This window comes from Hippocampus comes, unplaced genomic scaffold (genome assembly GCF_001891065.2).
Source record: "Hippocampus comes isolate QL1 unplaced genomic scaffold, H_comes_QL1_v1.1 scaffold9, whole genome shotgun sequence".
Taxonomy (NCBI): Eukaryota; Metazoa; Chordata; class Actinopteri; order Syngnathiformes; family Syngnathidae; genus Hippocampus; species Hippocampus comes.
Window position 1 is genome coordinate 1,968,921 of NW_017805275.1, and position 14,687 is coordinate 1,983,607.

General features: G+C 42.5%; 1 protein-coding gene across 3 annotated transcripts in view; it reads right to left on the reverse strand.

The window, feature by feature from the left end:
• The window catches only part of rab28 (RAB28, member RAS oncogene family), a 34,466-nt gene that overhangs the window by 7,565 nt on the left and 12,214 nt on the right, over positions 1–14,687 (reverse strand). For all 3 annotated transcript variants that reach the window (XM_019870093.1, XM_019870092.1, XM_019870094.1), the window contains exons 3-4: positions 12,693–12,781; positions 10,729–10,858 (exon numbers count right to left, since the gene is read on the reverse strand). In XM_019870093.1, coding sequence (XP_019725652.1) covers positions 10,729–10,858; positions 12,693–12,781 — 219 coding nt within the window. The remainder of the gene's footprint in view (positions 1–10,728; positions 10,859–12,692; positions 12,782–14,687) is intronic.

The window sequence follows — 14,687 nt, forward strand, 5'->3', positions numbered from 1 at the left end:
TGAAGGGTTTATAATTGGACCCTGATGGATACTGTTTTTTTTTTTTTTTTTTTAGACCGATGCCGATTTCAATATTTGGCAGAACAAAACTTCAAATACAGATTTAACTGGCCATTTAAGTATCTATACTTTATATATTTATTTATTTATTTATTTGTTTTTTTTTACATTTATACACGCACACGCACGCACGCACGCACGCACGCACACACACACACAGTGTAGCATTAACTAAACACTTTGGTCCCTTAATGCTTACAACAACAACATGGATTAAGCAAAATATTAATGTTTTGCATTACTTTGACCTTCACAACAAGACGATACATCTTTGTATATTACTGTCAGTGTTTTATGTTATGCGTTCTGTTGTATTATTGATTTATGTTAAATGTTCTGTAAAGCGCTTTAGTGCAGCTGCAGCTGTTTGCACAGGGAGTAAAATCTGCAAAATCGGCAAGCTTTCTCCGATGCCCGAGTTGTATCTCATGAAACCGATGTTAGTCTTGTTAGTCTGTTTGAAGCATTTTGCATTGTGTGTTAGAATTAAGCTAGAGAAAGAAGGCAAAGTTACTGAATGTTGTTTGGTCAACAGTATCATATGTGGAGAAAAGGAATTAGTCGGCAAAATGTTTAAAAATTTAGAAATATAAAAAAAGCATAAAACATTGTTACAAATGATATCACATTGTTATCTTGGTAACATCTTTGCTTTATTTTATTTATTTTTTCATGTAATGTTATTTTTTTACCTACAATCCAAAATGTTTTTTAATGGACTTTTTATATTTCTGCACATGCTGCAAAGGCCAAATCTTATCGTAATCTTCATCAGTGGGCTTTTTAAAAGCATGCCACGATAACAGACATGTACCTAATGGTCGTGGATTTAAGCTGCTGGGGACCAATTGCAACAAGATTCCCAGCAATGGACGGCATGAGAATACGCCTGACATAGCACACAGTTAATTGCTGGCATTTTAAACTAAGCAGCAGCTCGGCCTCGTCTGCGAGCTGAGGGTGGAATGTGATAGAAATGGTGGGCCGCTTGCTGTCAGGGGGGCACTCGGGGGTCCTATCCTATGAAAAGAAAGTTCCACGGTCGAGACCAATCAACCACAAGGGAGTACCTATCACTTCCAACATTACCCAACAGCAGGCCTTGAGGACCCCTCTGGGTTTTCTTCAGTTTCCCCCTCAATGACAAAATATGAGCCAATGCAGAGTTGTATATGGTGACGGTTATCAAACAAACTGCGACAGAAACTGTCTGCACAAAGTAAGTCAGCCGTGTGGTGGTTGGATGTGTTCCACGCAGGCTTTCATCGACGATGAGGTCTGGTATGCCTTTTTAGATATAATGGCTATTACAATTGATTTTGTTCACTTGCATTGTGACGTAATATCAATGGACATTTTCAATAAAATGGGCTCAGGAGACAAATATGGAAGTTTGTGAGATTGGTTGTGAGTTTGTCGTGTTTTATGATGCAGGAAACCGCCAAAGTGAAAGATAATCCATTCTGTAATTCTGGTTGACTTCCCAGTTTGATCAAATTAAAAAAACTTTTGTTTCATAATAAATAATGTAAAGTGCATAGGAGCTGTCTTAAATTACGTTTAAACTAAAAAAAAGACTCAAAGATCTTTGGAAATGTCTCATTTTTAAGTTTCAAAATTGCTCCACAGCACCTTTACTGCTCACTTGATTAAATGAAGGCCCAACACATTGCGACTTGGCTTCCTAAATGACGTGGCCTATTTCTGTGCTCACAAAGCTATGTTTACATAGAGTTGTGAGCGAATCTATAAAGGTAATTGATGTGGTGTTTGATTTTGGCCAATTAAACTTTACAACATATGAAAGTCTCTCGAGTATCCAATAAATTATTCTGTGTTTACATGCAAGCTGAAAATGGCAATGTCACAGAAGCATGTGAGGAATGAGTCGTATTTTGCTAAGTGTTATGGGCAACGAGCAGTTATTCTCAAGCCAAGGCCAAATTGAGAGAAAAATGAATTGGTTGCAAGAGACAGTCTTGTTTACAGTCGGCACTATTTATATTTATAACAGTATCATTTGAATGATATCAATTTAATCCAGAAGTTCCAGAATTATGAAATGACTCTCGTAGTTTTTTGGCCAGAGCACAGGAAAACTCATCTGAGTCGTGAGTGCAGTCCATAACAAGGTCGCAATTCTGCGCTTTCAATTAATTCCTTGTACCGGTGGATCTAAGTGAATATAACTGGTGACAGAATAATGAGAAGCAATCAGCAGCATATTAAAGCTTCGATAATAAGATAATCACGACTGGTTCAAGCGAATCCAGACAGATGAAGTGCTGTTAGTCGGCTGGTGTTGCGGAAGGTGAGCGAGGCCTGCGCAAGGCTTCTCGAGGGAATCCTGACAGAGACAGAGCATTCTTTGTGCGGCGGCGCCCCCCGCCCCGGTGGCCTGAAACCGGCGGGGAACGTCAGGGGACTTGCTTTCCACTAGGTCAGAAGTGTTCTGTCGACAGCTCATTGATCACAGCTCATCCTGTCATTCGATCGTTTTTCATGAAAGCCCGCACGGACGCACACGTGCGTGTCACACACACGTTGCTTTCACACTTCGCCGTGCGATCTCACACTCCTCTATGGTGGGCTCGCTACAATGTGGTCTTCCTCCCGCCGAAGTCGGGGAATGTAAATGTCTGGCAGTAGCTGGAGTGCATGGCCGTTCAGAGCTCCAGTAAAACACGGGTCCGAGGGCCTTGCGGGCTGTGTTAGCGGGCTCTCAGGACTCATGAAAAGTGAACAAAAGAGCCAGTACCGAGCTGACCGCACAAGACGTTGCCCGGGTTTTCACTGGCAGTGTCCTCCAAGCTCTCCTGCTGCTGTTAAACTAAGTGGACTTTTATGGCTAAGCAGTAATGCGTGTCTCTGTGAGCCTGAATCACCGCTATGCACTATAACATTTCTGCTGAGCACAGGGGAGCCTTCATCATTGGCTGCCTCATCATCCTTATGAGTCTAGTCATTCAGTTCACGGGGACTTTTGATGTCATGTACAGCAAGTGAAACATTACCGCTGCTAATAAGCTTGACCCACCGGCCGAACCGTGGACATGGTGAATAAGTTCTGCCTGGGTTTGGTTTCATTGCTTTTTTGAACGACACGGTCAAAATGATGCCCATTCACGTGGGCCTGGAAAAATGACAGAAAATAACGTGTCCTGCATGCTCGGGCATGGAGCTGATGGCATTTTCTAAAGAAACATTACAGTGAAACCTCGATTTAACAGACCCGGTTTCAACAGACATAAAATAGTGTATAGTACATTCAAAACAGATTCTTTGTACAGTAACTTTCAAATTCTGTTGGCCGCAATCAATACAAAGAGACCGGTCATGTTTCCGGCTTGCGCTGGTATGCTGCGTTACAGTGGTTTTTTTTTTTCTGTTTTCAGTTAAAATGGTCTTGTGTTAACAGGCCACTCAGACTTCATGTGGAGTTAAAACCTGGTGCATGGGTATGCAGTGATCCCTCGCTATTTCGCGGTTCGTTTATCGCGGCTTCAGTGCATCGCGGATTTTTTCAAATATATTCATAAAAAATAAATAAATAAATAAATAATATAGATGTATATATTTTTTCATATACATGGAGTACAGTACTGTATATGTTGCTCTATGTGACTCGCTGTTATTTTGCTGACTTTCGCAGCTTCTCGAGGACCGTTTGCGGACTTAAAAAATAATAATCATAATATGTTAATTGGTCGCTACTTCGCAGATTTTCGTTTATCGCGGATGGTTTTGGTCCCCATTAACCGCGATAAACGAGGGATTTCTGTAGTCAGTCAGTAGCATCTCTTGCACAGAAATACAGAAAACAAGAAATAACATCAGATTGAGAATTTATCTGCCTGTCTCTTTTACACAGAACCCATCGAAGCCGGATATTACCGCAACTGTGTGTGCTTTCCACAGACATCAGATAATTCGACATGTGACTACCTTGGCATCTAGTGTGACGTACTATTGCTTTCAACACAATAGGGCAGGGGAACTCAATTTCAGATGCCTCTGCAATGGCTCAGCGACTACCCCCTGAACATGAAAAACTGCCAGGTACACCCCCGTCATTGCCTGCTGGTGGTGTTTGAACAGAAAAGAGTAAAATTGCAGACTTTTGGAGTAAAAGCAGCCAGTGATGTAAAGGTTCAAAGTGCATTCTGGAAATTACAGATGACAAGATGCGTCAACGCATCGTCCACAAATTCCTCCCTATCAATGTTGTGGAGAAGTGAGGAAATAAAGTCGAGCCTGAGAAGGATAAGGGTTCCAGGATTCATTCAGGTCAGGTGGCTAAGCTGTGCTGTGCAACTCAAATGGCCCATGACTGACCACACAAGACGGTATTGGAAGACTGATCATCAGCTGCATGTGCAACAATATTTGCTTTATGGATGGCTAGAATGAATGAGGACTTTCCATGTTTTAACAGGCGCGAGAGTCAAAAGAGATGGGGAGAGGAGTGTCAGTGGGGGAGAGGCACCACAGCAGAGTCATTGAGTTGTCACAATTAAATCGTAGTGCTTGGTCCAATTTGCTTACAGTTGTTCGATGGGTTCTAGCAGCGGCGGTGTGTGTTGGAAGTGCCACAAGTCAGATTAAACAAACCCTGGCAAGTATTTCTTAATCAGTGCCGGTCACACAGCTCAACCTTGGCCGTGGGGATTGTTACACCACTTATCTGTCGCAATGTAATGCAGCTGGACTTCTTCATTCATCCCACTTTAGTCCCGTTGTAACACGATTCTACATTTTCCATCACTTCCAGACTTGAAAAAAGAGCCGGCGCAGGAACCGAGACAACACGATACATCTGTGCTGACCCTTTTAGTGAGAATAAAAAGTGAAGAGAAAAAGGAAACGCTGGATTTGCTGCAAAGGGCAGACATTCCAGGTTTTTATCCATCCGTAAACCATGCCTTAACTAGGTCTATATACTGTATATACAGCGTCAAAGCTGCGGTTGCACAACCTACCGTGCGACACAGGCACTGCTGACGTGTTCATCCCTCCAATCTGGGGAGGGGTGAGGGTACAAGAGTACTGGGCTTTTGTCCCACCACATGTCTATTGTGGCTAAACCTTTCCCTCGGGGGCAATTAGGACCTTTTAGTTTGTTGTAAGAGGACCTAAGTAGGAGTGGGTTGAGCCAGGAAAAACATTTTTCAGCTAAACCAAAAACAGAAGCGCATTGAGCTCCTCTGCGCCCCTGGACGTCTGAGCATCTCTCAATTGAGAAATGTGCAGGCCAACTCTCAACAGACAGGAACTGTAGCAGTTTTGCAGGGGCATGAAGGTGACGGCTGGACCGCGGAAGGGTTCGCGGCGTTGGCTTCCACTTCACCTGAGGCGTCGTGAAACGTCCAAACAAATCCAGCCCGGCAATGTTGGTGGCGAGGACACGCTTCATGAGAAGATCCGTGTTTTGACTCTTTGACTCTCACATGGTTGGCTGGAAAACTACGGAGGGAGAAGTGTGATGGGGACCGACATGCGGAGAGATCCGCGGCGGCGTGCACAAGGCAAACACGCGGGTGTTGTTTGACACAACAGCGCCACGGAGCCAATGAAAAGACATTACTGTGAGTAAGGTTGGCGACGGCAAAAGTGCACACACGCTAAAGAGTGAGATAAGCTGTAGTGTGCCATTAGAAGCGTTAGCAAGACAGAACACTGAGAACGCAGCACAGCAAAAGGAATGAGAGTAGGTAAGACTTTTGTGAGATGACAAGGAGTTTTCCCATGGCGGATCTGAGTGGATCGGCCGCAAAGAAACCCCATGAGTGATGAGGAGGGGTTAAGAGAACTGAACCCATTTAAGTCACCCCAAATAAGGGCTGTGCAAGCCCATGACGGATGATGCTGGAGCTCCTGGGGGAGAGAGAGCACCGGCGATGGGAAGGCCGATGGTTCGGGAGCGAGTGGGGCCTTGCCATCCCTACTCCATAAAAACAAATTGGTGTGATAAATGACGCAGACTGCATGTCTACAGAAGTACTAACATAAGCAGAAAGGACATTTATGTTAGCTCTCATTCATGAGAGCATATTGCAACATGTTTTAAGGTTGCGGACTACAAGCTCTGGAACATCAAAAGTTCCTGGTTGCAAAATTCTTAAACTGACCCAAATTTATGAGCTAGATTAGCACACATTGAAAAAGGTTATTGTAGAATTCACTCAATTTTATTTTGTCGAGTGGGTGCACCAAATAAAATCATCTGCATCCAAATATTTGTTTTAAGTAGATGTATGGTCTACTCAAAAAATATGGATCTGGATAGAGATGATTCATTGTGGCTTATCATTCTAAAAAAGTACACGTAGAGTACCTACAGTACATGTGGGGATTGGCACATAAAACAATTGTTTTGTTGGGTGCCACTTAGTCCTCCTTCGCCTAGCTTTGGGCCACTTAAAAGCTCTAAAATTAGCAAAGTGGCCGCCGTTTTTGTGGTATTTTGCATAAGACATGGAATGAGCACTTGAAATGCCTCAAAAAATCCTCCATAACAAAGAAATTCCCCCCAAAATATTTCCGTACTAAAGTACATAACCTGTATTTTGACAGATTGTCATTTTTGGCAAATCTTGTCAAGTTGCAGCTAAAATGATTATGTTTCACATAAATCTGACACCCCTGTATGAATACAGTACTATTGTTTCAAAATCAAAAGGCATACTTTGAGAAAATAGCCCAATTTTTTTTTTTATATAAAATGAAAGTGTATTTTCCAGAATACAAAAAAATGTCACATCACAAGAGCCAATATTTATTTTTGGAAGTCACTTATTTCTTTCCTCATTAACCCAGTATGACTTTGTTCTCCTAACATTACATCTTTTTCCTTCATATGAATGTTATTTGTTATTATTAACATTTATTCTTGTAAATAGGCTACTTTTTAATTCCTGTAGCATTTAGGGATATAGGCGGTAGTGATGTTTAACTGACATAAGGCTTTTTCATTCTTTGAAAAAAACGTCTCCACCATCAGGGGTCTTTGGAGCCCAAAAGTTAGTGAACCCTTGGCTTAGCATACCTCATTGAGCACAGTTTAGTCAGTAACAAAGCATTACCTCTGATCATGTGTTTACGCATTCGCTTACACGGCTGTTTTTGTGACATTATTACAAAAGAGGGTTCAGCCTCAACAAGGTGTTAAAAGAAGAGCGCACGAAAAGCCACGGAGGCGAGTGAGCAGAAGGAGCAGCGAGTGAAGACGTGACAGCTGATGAGGTGGTGACATCCATGCAGTAGAACTGGCTGCTAAATTTAGCCACTCGACTCTAGTTTAACACTTTTATGATGGAAAATAAATGTGTGAAGCGCTTTAAGACGACACCCTTAACATACAATGATAGTATGTTTGGGAAGAAATTAGCTTTCATTCTGACCTTTTGTAATGACCTGCTGTATCTCCGAGCATGTTTGGAATGTGTGCAGAGTGCATGCACGGGAAGCCTCATCAAAATACTGCACTGGCATCCTCTGAATTGTTATAAGTGGTGCCGTTCTTCAACACAAGGGTCTGGGCAACGTGTCAGGGCCAGGAGTGTGACGCATGCTGGTGCCTCGAAAAGCACACGGCCATGCTAGGATGAAGAAGAAAGGGAAGGTTGTTCCTCCGGACTGACATGGCATAAGAGGGCGGTCAGGCCAACGTAAGAATCCCGTCTGGTCCATGTGCTTGATTATTCCAAATTGCCTTAAGAGGACAGCGCTCCATTTAAAACAGTGAATAAGCCAACCGGCCTCGAGAGAATGTTCATCATGTACTGTATATTGTACATGAAGTGGATGCATAAAATGAATGGTCATTTAATCATAAATGGAGCTTTTCAGCCAAGTTGCCCCTTAATTTTAACACATTTTTTTTAACCCATTCACTTACTCTTTTCTATGCATCCAACTTTGCGCGAATGGTTTGAGGGAGGCCTTTTTCTGTTGCAGCATGACAGCGCTCAATGCAAGATCATCTTGGGATGCTTAGAAGAGTTTGATAGGGAAAAATGGTCAAATTCACATTCATTTTTTTTCCTCAAATCCATAGTTATAGTCAGTCTCCTCGTGGTCTTTTTTCTTACAAATTAGCAACCAATTTAACACGGTGGAAAGGCTCTCAAAATGATTAACTTTCTTGGACACTTCAAGTATCTGAGAAGTCCTATAACTCCACCTGCTCTCAAATTGCACTCTTTACTCCAACTCGCAGCATATGTCGCTTCAAGACTAAAACTGTATGTTTTTTTGCTTGTTTGTTTGTTTTGCACAAAAAATTGTGAAATGTTAGGTAAGACATATTTTAGTAAGCCTATTTTGTTTAAAAAAATTGAAGCTGTTTGTGATGCTTAGTTGATGAAGGAAGCACCTCAGCCACAAACATAAGTTTGCATGCATTTTCCGTTTATTACGTGGTCTGGTCACCTTGTCATTTTGTTTTTTTAAATTTCCATCACTCATGGTTCTAAGACCTTTGGAATAGAGTACGGACAGATGATGTAACTAAAAGACCAAAAGTATTAAAACCTTTAATCAACAAGCAAAACAAAAAGGACTCTAAAAATGAGTCACATCTCCTCGGAACATGACATGGACATGCACACAATTGTAGAGTCATCACATGACAAAGTCGAATGCAACACAAATCACTGTTAAAGTCACCATCATCATTTAATATGACAAAGGGAACTTGGCTTATATGTTATATTGCCTTTCCACGTGTTGCTCCACCGTTTATGTTCAATTCATACACTACTTAAAGTGTTATCGAACACTGTGACACCGAAAGTAATCATTAGCCAGTTAATGGCATTTTGCATTGCTTGTTAGCATTAAGTTAAACGGACTATCAAGGCAAAGTTATGTTTTAAATCACAGGTGTCGAAGCCAAGGCCCGGGGGCCAGATATAACCCACCACATCATTTTATGTGGTCCGTGAAAGCAAATCAAGCATGTCAAATTCCATCATGCTTGCTAAAGTCTGAACCAAAATATCAAATTGTCAAATAGAATCCACATGAACAGTCCGTATTCTTGACTTCTGATTTTAAAACTAGTTATCCATCAATTTGTTGTGCGGTGTGTGTGTAATATGTGGAGGTGATTAAACATTTTTTATGGTTTCCCAAAATTCATAACGGCCCTCCAAAGGAAACCGTAACTACAATGTGGCCCGCGACAAAAATGAATTTGACACCCCTGTTTTAAATAAACCAGTAATTCTCTTTCTTTTATGTTTAGTTTGACAGGAAACAAACTGGGAGTATAATTTAACAGCCTGGCATTAATTTGTCACAGGTTGACCTGAATAACGAATTGAAGGCATAGTGTTTATTAAAGGGAAGGCCACTGTTGCTGAGAGCTCGCCTCAAGTTTTTCGAAGTGAAAATGTCCCCGGATGTCAAAACACCCAGATCACCCGCGAGTCAGGTCCTTACAGACACAAAAATGTCATGTTTTTACAAGCTCCTTGTTATGTCTGCTTGTCTATTTTGGTTTGTTGCAAACATGTTGCCCAACTCGTCCGACATCATGGGAACCGCTCCGAAAGACCTCTCCGCTCAGAAAGAATGCTACGTAATCACATGTTCATTGTTGTTGCAAGCCAAGAATTCGACTTGGTGAAACACAAATATGACCGATGTATGAAGTGTAAAAGCCCCTTGAAGAGTTCAGACGAAGTGTTGTACCATATTTCCAAGCAAATACTTGACTAAGCCTTCACATTGTCTTAAAAATTAACCCAGAGAAATGCTGGGAGATTCACAAGGTGATTGATGGCCCCTAGTGGGGCCATCTGTGTGGGATTGCAGTTTTCTTTTTTGGTCAGAAAACACATATGGGGGTATTCCAAGCAAGCCCTGAGAGGGACGGGGGGTGTACATGACGGTGGGATGTGCGTACTTAAATATTACAGTCGAACTGAAAGTGGCGCCCACCTCCAAACCCGGTTTTCGGGGATTCAAATGAAGAAGACAGAATGTGTTGTGTGCAGGAGACTTGTGACCTATGGCCCCCATGAGTTCACACTCGAGCGCTCCCGGTGTGCAGACGCTACTTTGCTAACTGTTCATCATCGTCCAACAAGGTGGAGCGTCACGCACACGCTGACACTTCACAATAACACAGCGGTACCCAAGACAACACATCTGTCCGATGGGATGTCATCATTATTACTCCTTATTTTGGAGATAGCAGCCCAGCCGTCTGGTTCGCGTCAAAGTGTGTCTGATCGACGATTCGAGATCAGGAGAGCTCGGGTGAGGGGGGCTGGCGAGAGGGGCATCTGACCGTGAGACAGGAGGGACACAGATAAGCACTCTCCTGAGGTCTTATGATCCGCGGATCCTAAATCATCGCCGGTGACTCCCCAGAGTTCACAAACACTCCCACCGCTCCAAACCCGAGCTACCTTCTTATCGACGGACATATCACACGAGATCGGTTATCTGGCGCTCCAACAAACATGTCTGCTACCATCAAACACTCACTCCTCCACAGACGTGTAACATGAAATGTGGGAGGGGCTGAAGCAAATGGAGGAATCATCCGGCGTATGTAAAGCAATCATCTGGCTATTTATTCCGAACTTAGCTATAGAAAAAGGCATCTTTGGGGTTTTCAAAGAATGTTTGTTTGATTTTTGCATGCGTGACACTCACTTTTGTTCCCGACCAGGGAGACAACAGGCTGGACGTCGGACTCCTCATTGGCCTTTTTCGCCATGCTGAACCAATCTTCTAGATTCTCAAAGCTCTGGTAATTGGTGATGTCATACACAAGGAGAACCCCCTACATGGGAGAGGAACGGAACACAATACAATCTCACACAAGTTTGGAATTGGTGTGAAATAGGGCAGTGTTGTATAATGACGCGGGCTCACTCTGATGGCGTGACAAGAATCACTGAATTAAATTCGAATCAAATATTCAAAATGTGACATACAATCAAAACAGATTAAAAATGAAGTTATGCATGAACTCTATTTTTCTTTTAATTTTCAAGTGCGGTTCAGTTGTATTTAAGTTCCAAGTACAACACATAGGCATCTAACATTTCAGAATTGTTTGTCTTGAAACAATTAGTTGAGGTTTGATTTTTCAATAGATTTGTCCAATTTTTCTTTCTTTTTGTTTTTAAGCACAGTGTGAGTACTGCAATTGCATTCTGTTACCGTGGGTAACAATAATAAGCACAGATACTTTCGGAATAAAACCTCTGCCTCATTTTTGTATTTTAATGTTGGCCATTACGATGGGGCCGAGACAGCCAATCAGAGTATTCTTAGAAGTAGCATTTGGTGCAAATAATTTGAGGACCACTGAAATCAAGGTTATGTGACCTCCATATCGGAGCTGAGTCGGGGCCAGCAAGGTGAATGTTGGTTCCTGTATTGTGCAGCATGACTGAAGGGGTGATTGTTCAGCGACACGCACTGTCACAATTTGCGTGGTCGGTGTCGACAGCTCACGATGCTTGCGATTACCACTTGTCCTTCCAGACACAACATGATTGATTACAGCAAGCACAGGGCGGAACGATGGGACGGAAAGTTTCAAGCGGCGCAGGCATTAAACCAGCATGACAACTTGTGATGAGGCACAAATGCACAACAACTATGTAATATACACGCCAATGGTGTGGCATTTACCTTTTTACATGTGGAGTTAAAGTAGGTCTCTTCAGACAAGAGACACTCTGCAGGTGAAAAAAAAGCATTTCCCTGCTGCCCACTACCCAGTTGGAGCATACTGCCACAAATACACTTTTCGACTGAGCAACTTGGCAACTATGGCCGTCTACCACAGCCCGCTTTCCACCACGCACGCATATGAATGAGTCTTATGCTCTGCCTCACCCCAAGAATATGGATTTTGGCCTGTTTCATTGCCACTTCCTCTTTCCTCCTCAATCCTCCCTTGCTCGGGAAGGGGTTAGGTGGCGATGATCGAAAAAAAAACAAGATGTGAGGAGGACCACTTTTGCGGAATCTCTCTATCCAGGATCCCTTCTCAATGTTTCTTCATCTTTTTTCCCCCCTAGATGGGTTTTCTATTGAAGCAAGTGAGGTAAAATAGTGTGTACTTCTAAGCTGCAGTATGTACCTAGCAACGTCAGCCACATCTGTCATTTTGGGTAAGATATCCGTGAACAAATCTATAGTACTGTTATCCTTCAAAAGAACGAAAATCCCTGAAATATTAGTTGACAATCGCAACCAGTAGAGGCCCTTGCGGATGTTGCAAATTCCTACATGGCCCCATCACTTTGACACAAATTGTGAGTTTCTACCGGCCTGCTGCATTTACCATCAGTTCATGTGTCAGTCGATGGCTTGAGTTTATTATCATATGGCTCCCGCCAGGAGGTCTGACGAGACTAATAATAAGCGCGAGCGGAGTCACCGACGCGGCTCAAAACTAATCCTTCCTGTTCTTCCTATTACTGTCCCACCGCAGTGATGAGCGCTTAATTCCCTTATTCCAGAAATCAACTGAAGCCATCGTGTTGGGGAAGGACGATGCACCGTTTAAACTGTAAAAAAGATGTGCCGGTTGTTTGTAAGGTTAGCGGTAGAAAAAGTGTTGGCATTAGCTTGTGTACATGGACGGTAAGGTGACTTACGTGAGCTCCGTACACGTATTTATCCAGCATTTTCCCTCCTAACGTTTGGCCTCCAATGTCCCACACCTGCAGGGTCACGTTCAAATTGCCTACAAGGGGTAAAAGAGAAGTGTACCGTGACATAACATACAGTGGTACCTTGAGATACGAGTTCCGTGACCATGCTCGTAGTGCATAAATTCCATTGATATGAATGGAAATGCCACGAACTTGTTTCACCCCCAACTCCCAAAAAAACAACAAAAAATGTTGTAATCTATATTTTAATGAGGAAAAAAGAAAAGCACACCATATTATTGTACTATTGTCTAAAAACATACCGGTACAAAGAATTAAACTATTTTTGCCACACTGCATTAATTAAATGCTGCTCCTCGGGTGTGCCCGCCTTGAAATCCCCACTTCAGCAGTCCTTGCCTCTTTGTAGCAGCCAATCATATTGCATCAACGCATGTCTTGCCTTGAACCCAAGAGAGATTCATAACATCTCGACCTTTCTCTGAGCTCTGGAAAAAGGGGGAAATGAGGTTGGAAATGAAAAAAAAAAAAAAAATGACAAAAATCCAAAATATGAAAAAATATTGAATGAAAAAAACACAACAAAATATGCGAATGTACAGGTTGCAAATTGTGAATATGCAAGAGTCTACTGTGGTTTTAAATTGTAATATCACCAATCACCACTAGATGGTGGAGGCATCTTAGTTTTGCTTAGACTGGGTCCTATAACTGCCCTACCGTACACAACGTGAGTAGGCCTGATCATTTTTTGTGGATTTAGAATGCTGACGAGGACAAACTTCGTACCTCAATATTAAAACTTTGAATGAGTTTATTTTTGTGACAAAGATTTGCAAAATCAGTACTTGACTGAATGGTTTCTTGCCGTCCTTGAATTGTATTTTTTTGTGAGATCCCTTAGCTCGGCGGGGGAGAGAAATCACACTATGTGATTATTTTGTTTGCTTCCAACCATTTGATGTTGGGTTAGGATAGTGGATCTTTGATGCATGAATTGAAAAATCCATTTTCAAAAAGAAAAATATATTGAGAGTATGTATTTTGCACGCATGCACATATTTTGTCCATGTTCAAAATAGCATTCTTGTCATACATCTGGTAAAGACATGCGTAGCACTGATGAAAATTTGTGGTCCCCTCCAACTTTAAGTTGCCCATCCCTGCTTTAAGCCATGGCAGCAAAAACAAGCTGTTTGCATTGTGCCATGTGTGTCATCTCTTGCTGCAGCCAAGTCAGGAAGGTGAAGAGAATTATGTGCTGTTAGGGAAAATGGCAATAATTAAACAGAAAATAGGAGGAAAAGAGGACTCTTGTCCTCATGTCAGTGGAAAGGGAAAGACAGGCCCAATGAGAGTGAGAAAGACAGGCACAAAAACCCCAAACCCAAATAAATATTTTCTTCCTCTGGAAAATGAAAGGGGTGGTCAGAAGGCGGCGGATGAGAGGACCAGACAGCGACGAGTTTATACTGGTGTCGCGCGGTCTGTGTGCTGGGTCCGAGAGGAGCGGTGGACACGGCTGGGCGACTTCACCCCTTATTTTGAAGGCGAGGAAAGGAAACGTTGAGGTTCACAGTCGCTACATCTAGACTATACAGTGGCAATGTAAAGCTACATTGAGGAGGACGATGAATAACTGCTCTCATCCCCGCCCATTCACCGCGCTCGGACACTCACCGCGCTCGGACACTTGCTTTATTTGTGTTCCAGAAGGTTCACATTGACTCAACGCCACTGGCATTTTTTTGCTTTTGCCCGGGGAGGAAGCCTTGCAGGCCGACAGATAAACCTCGAAAAAGGTCCCGCAAAAATGCACACGGAGGAGGAAATCATCATCATCACTTTATGGAGGTTTACACGACAACAATCTAGTAAAAACAGAAATGATTCTTTACAGACGGACCAGGGTAGACAATATGACCCGGCGATGGAATTTACGAAACAAATGTGCACCAAATGTGGGCAAAAAAAAAA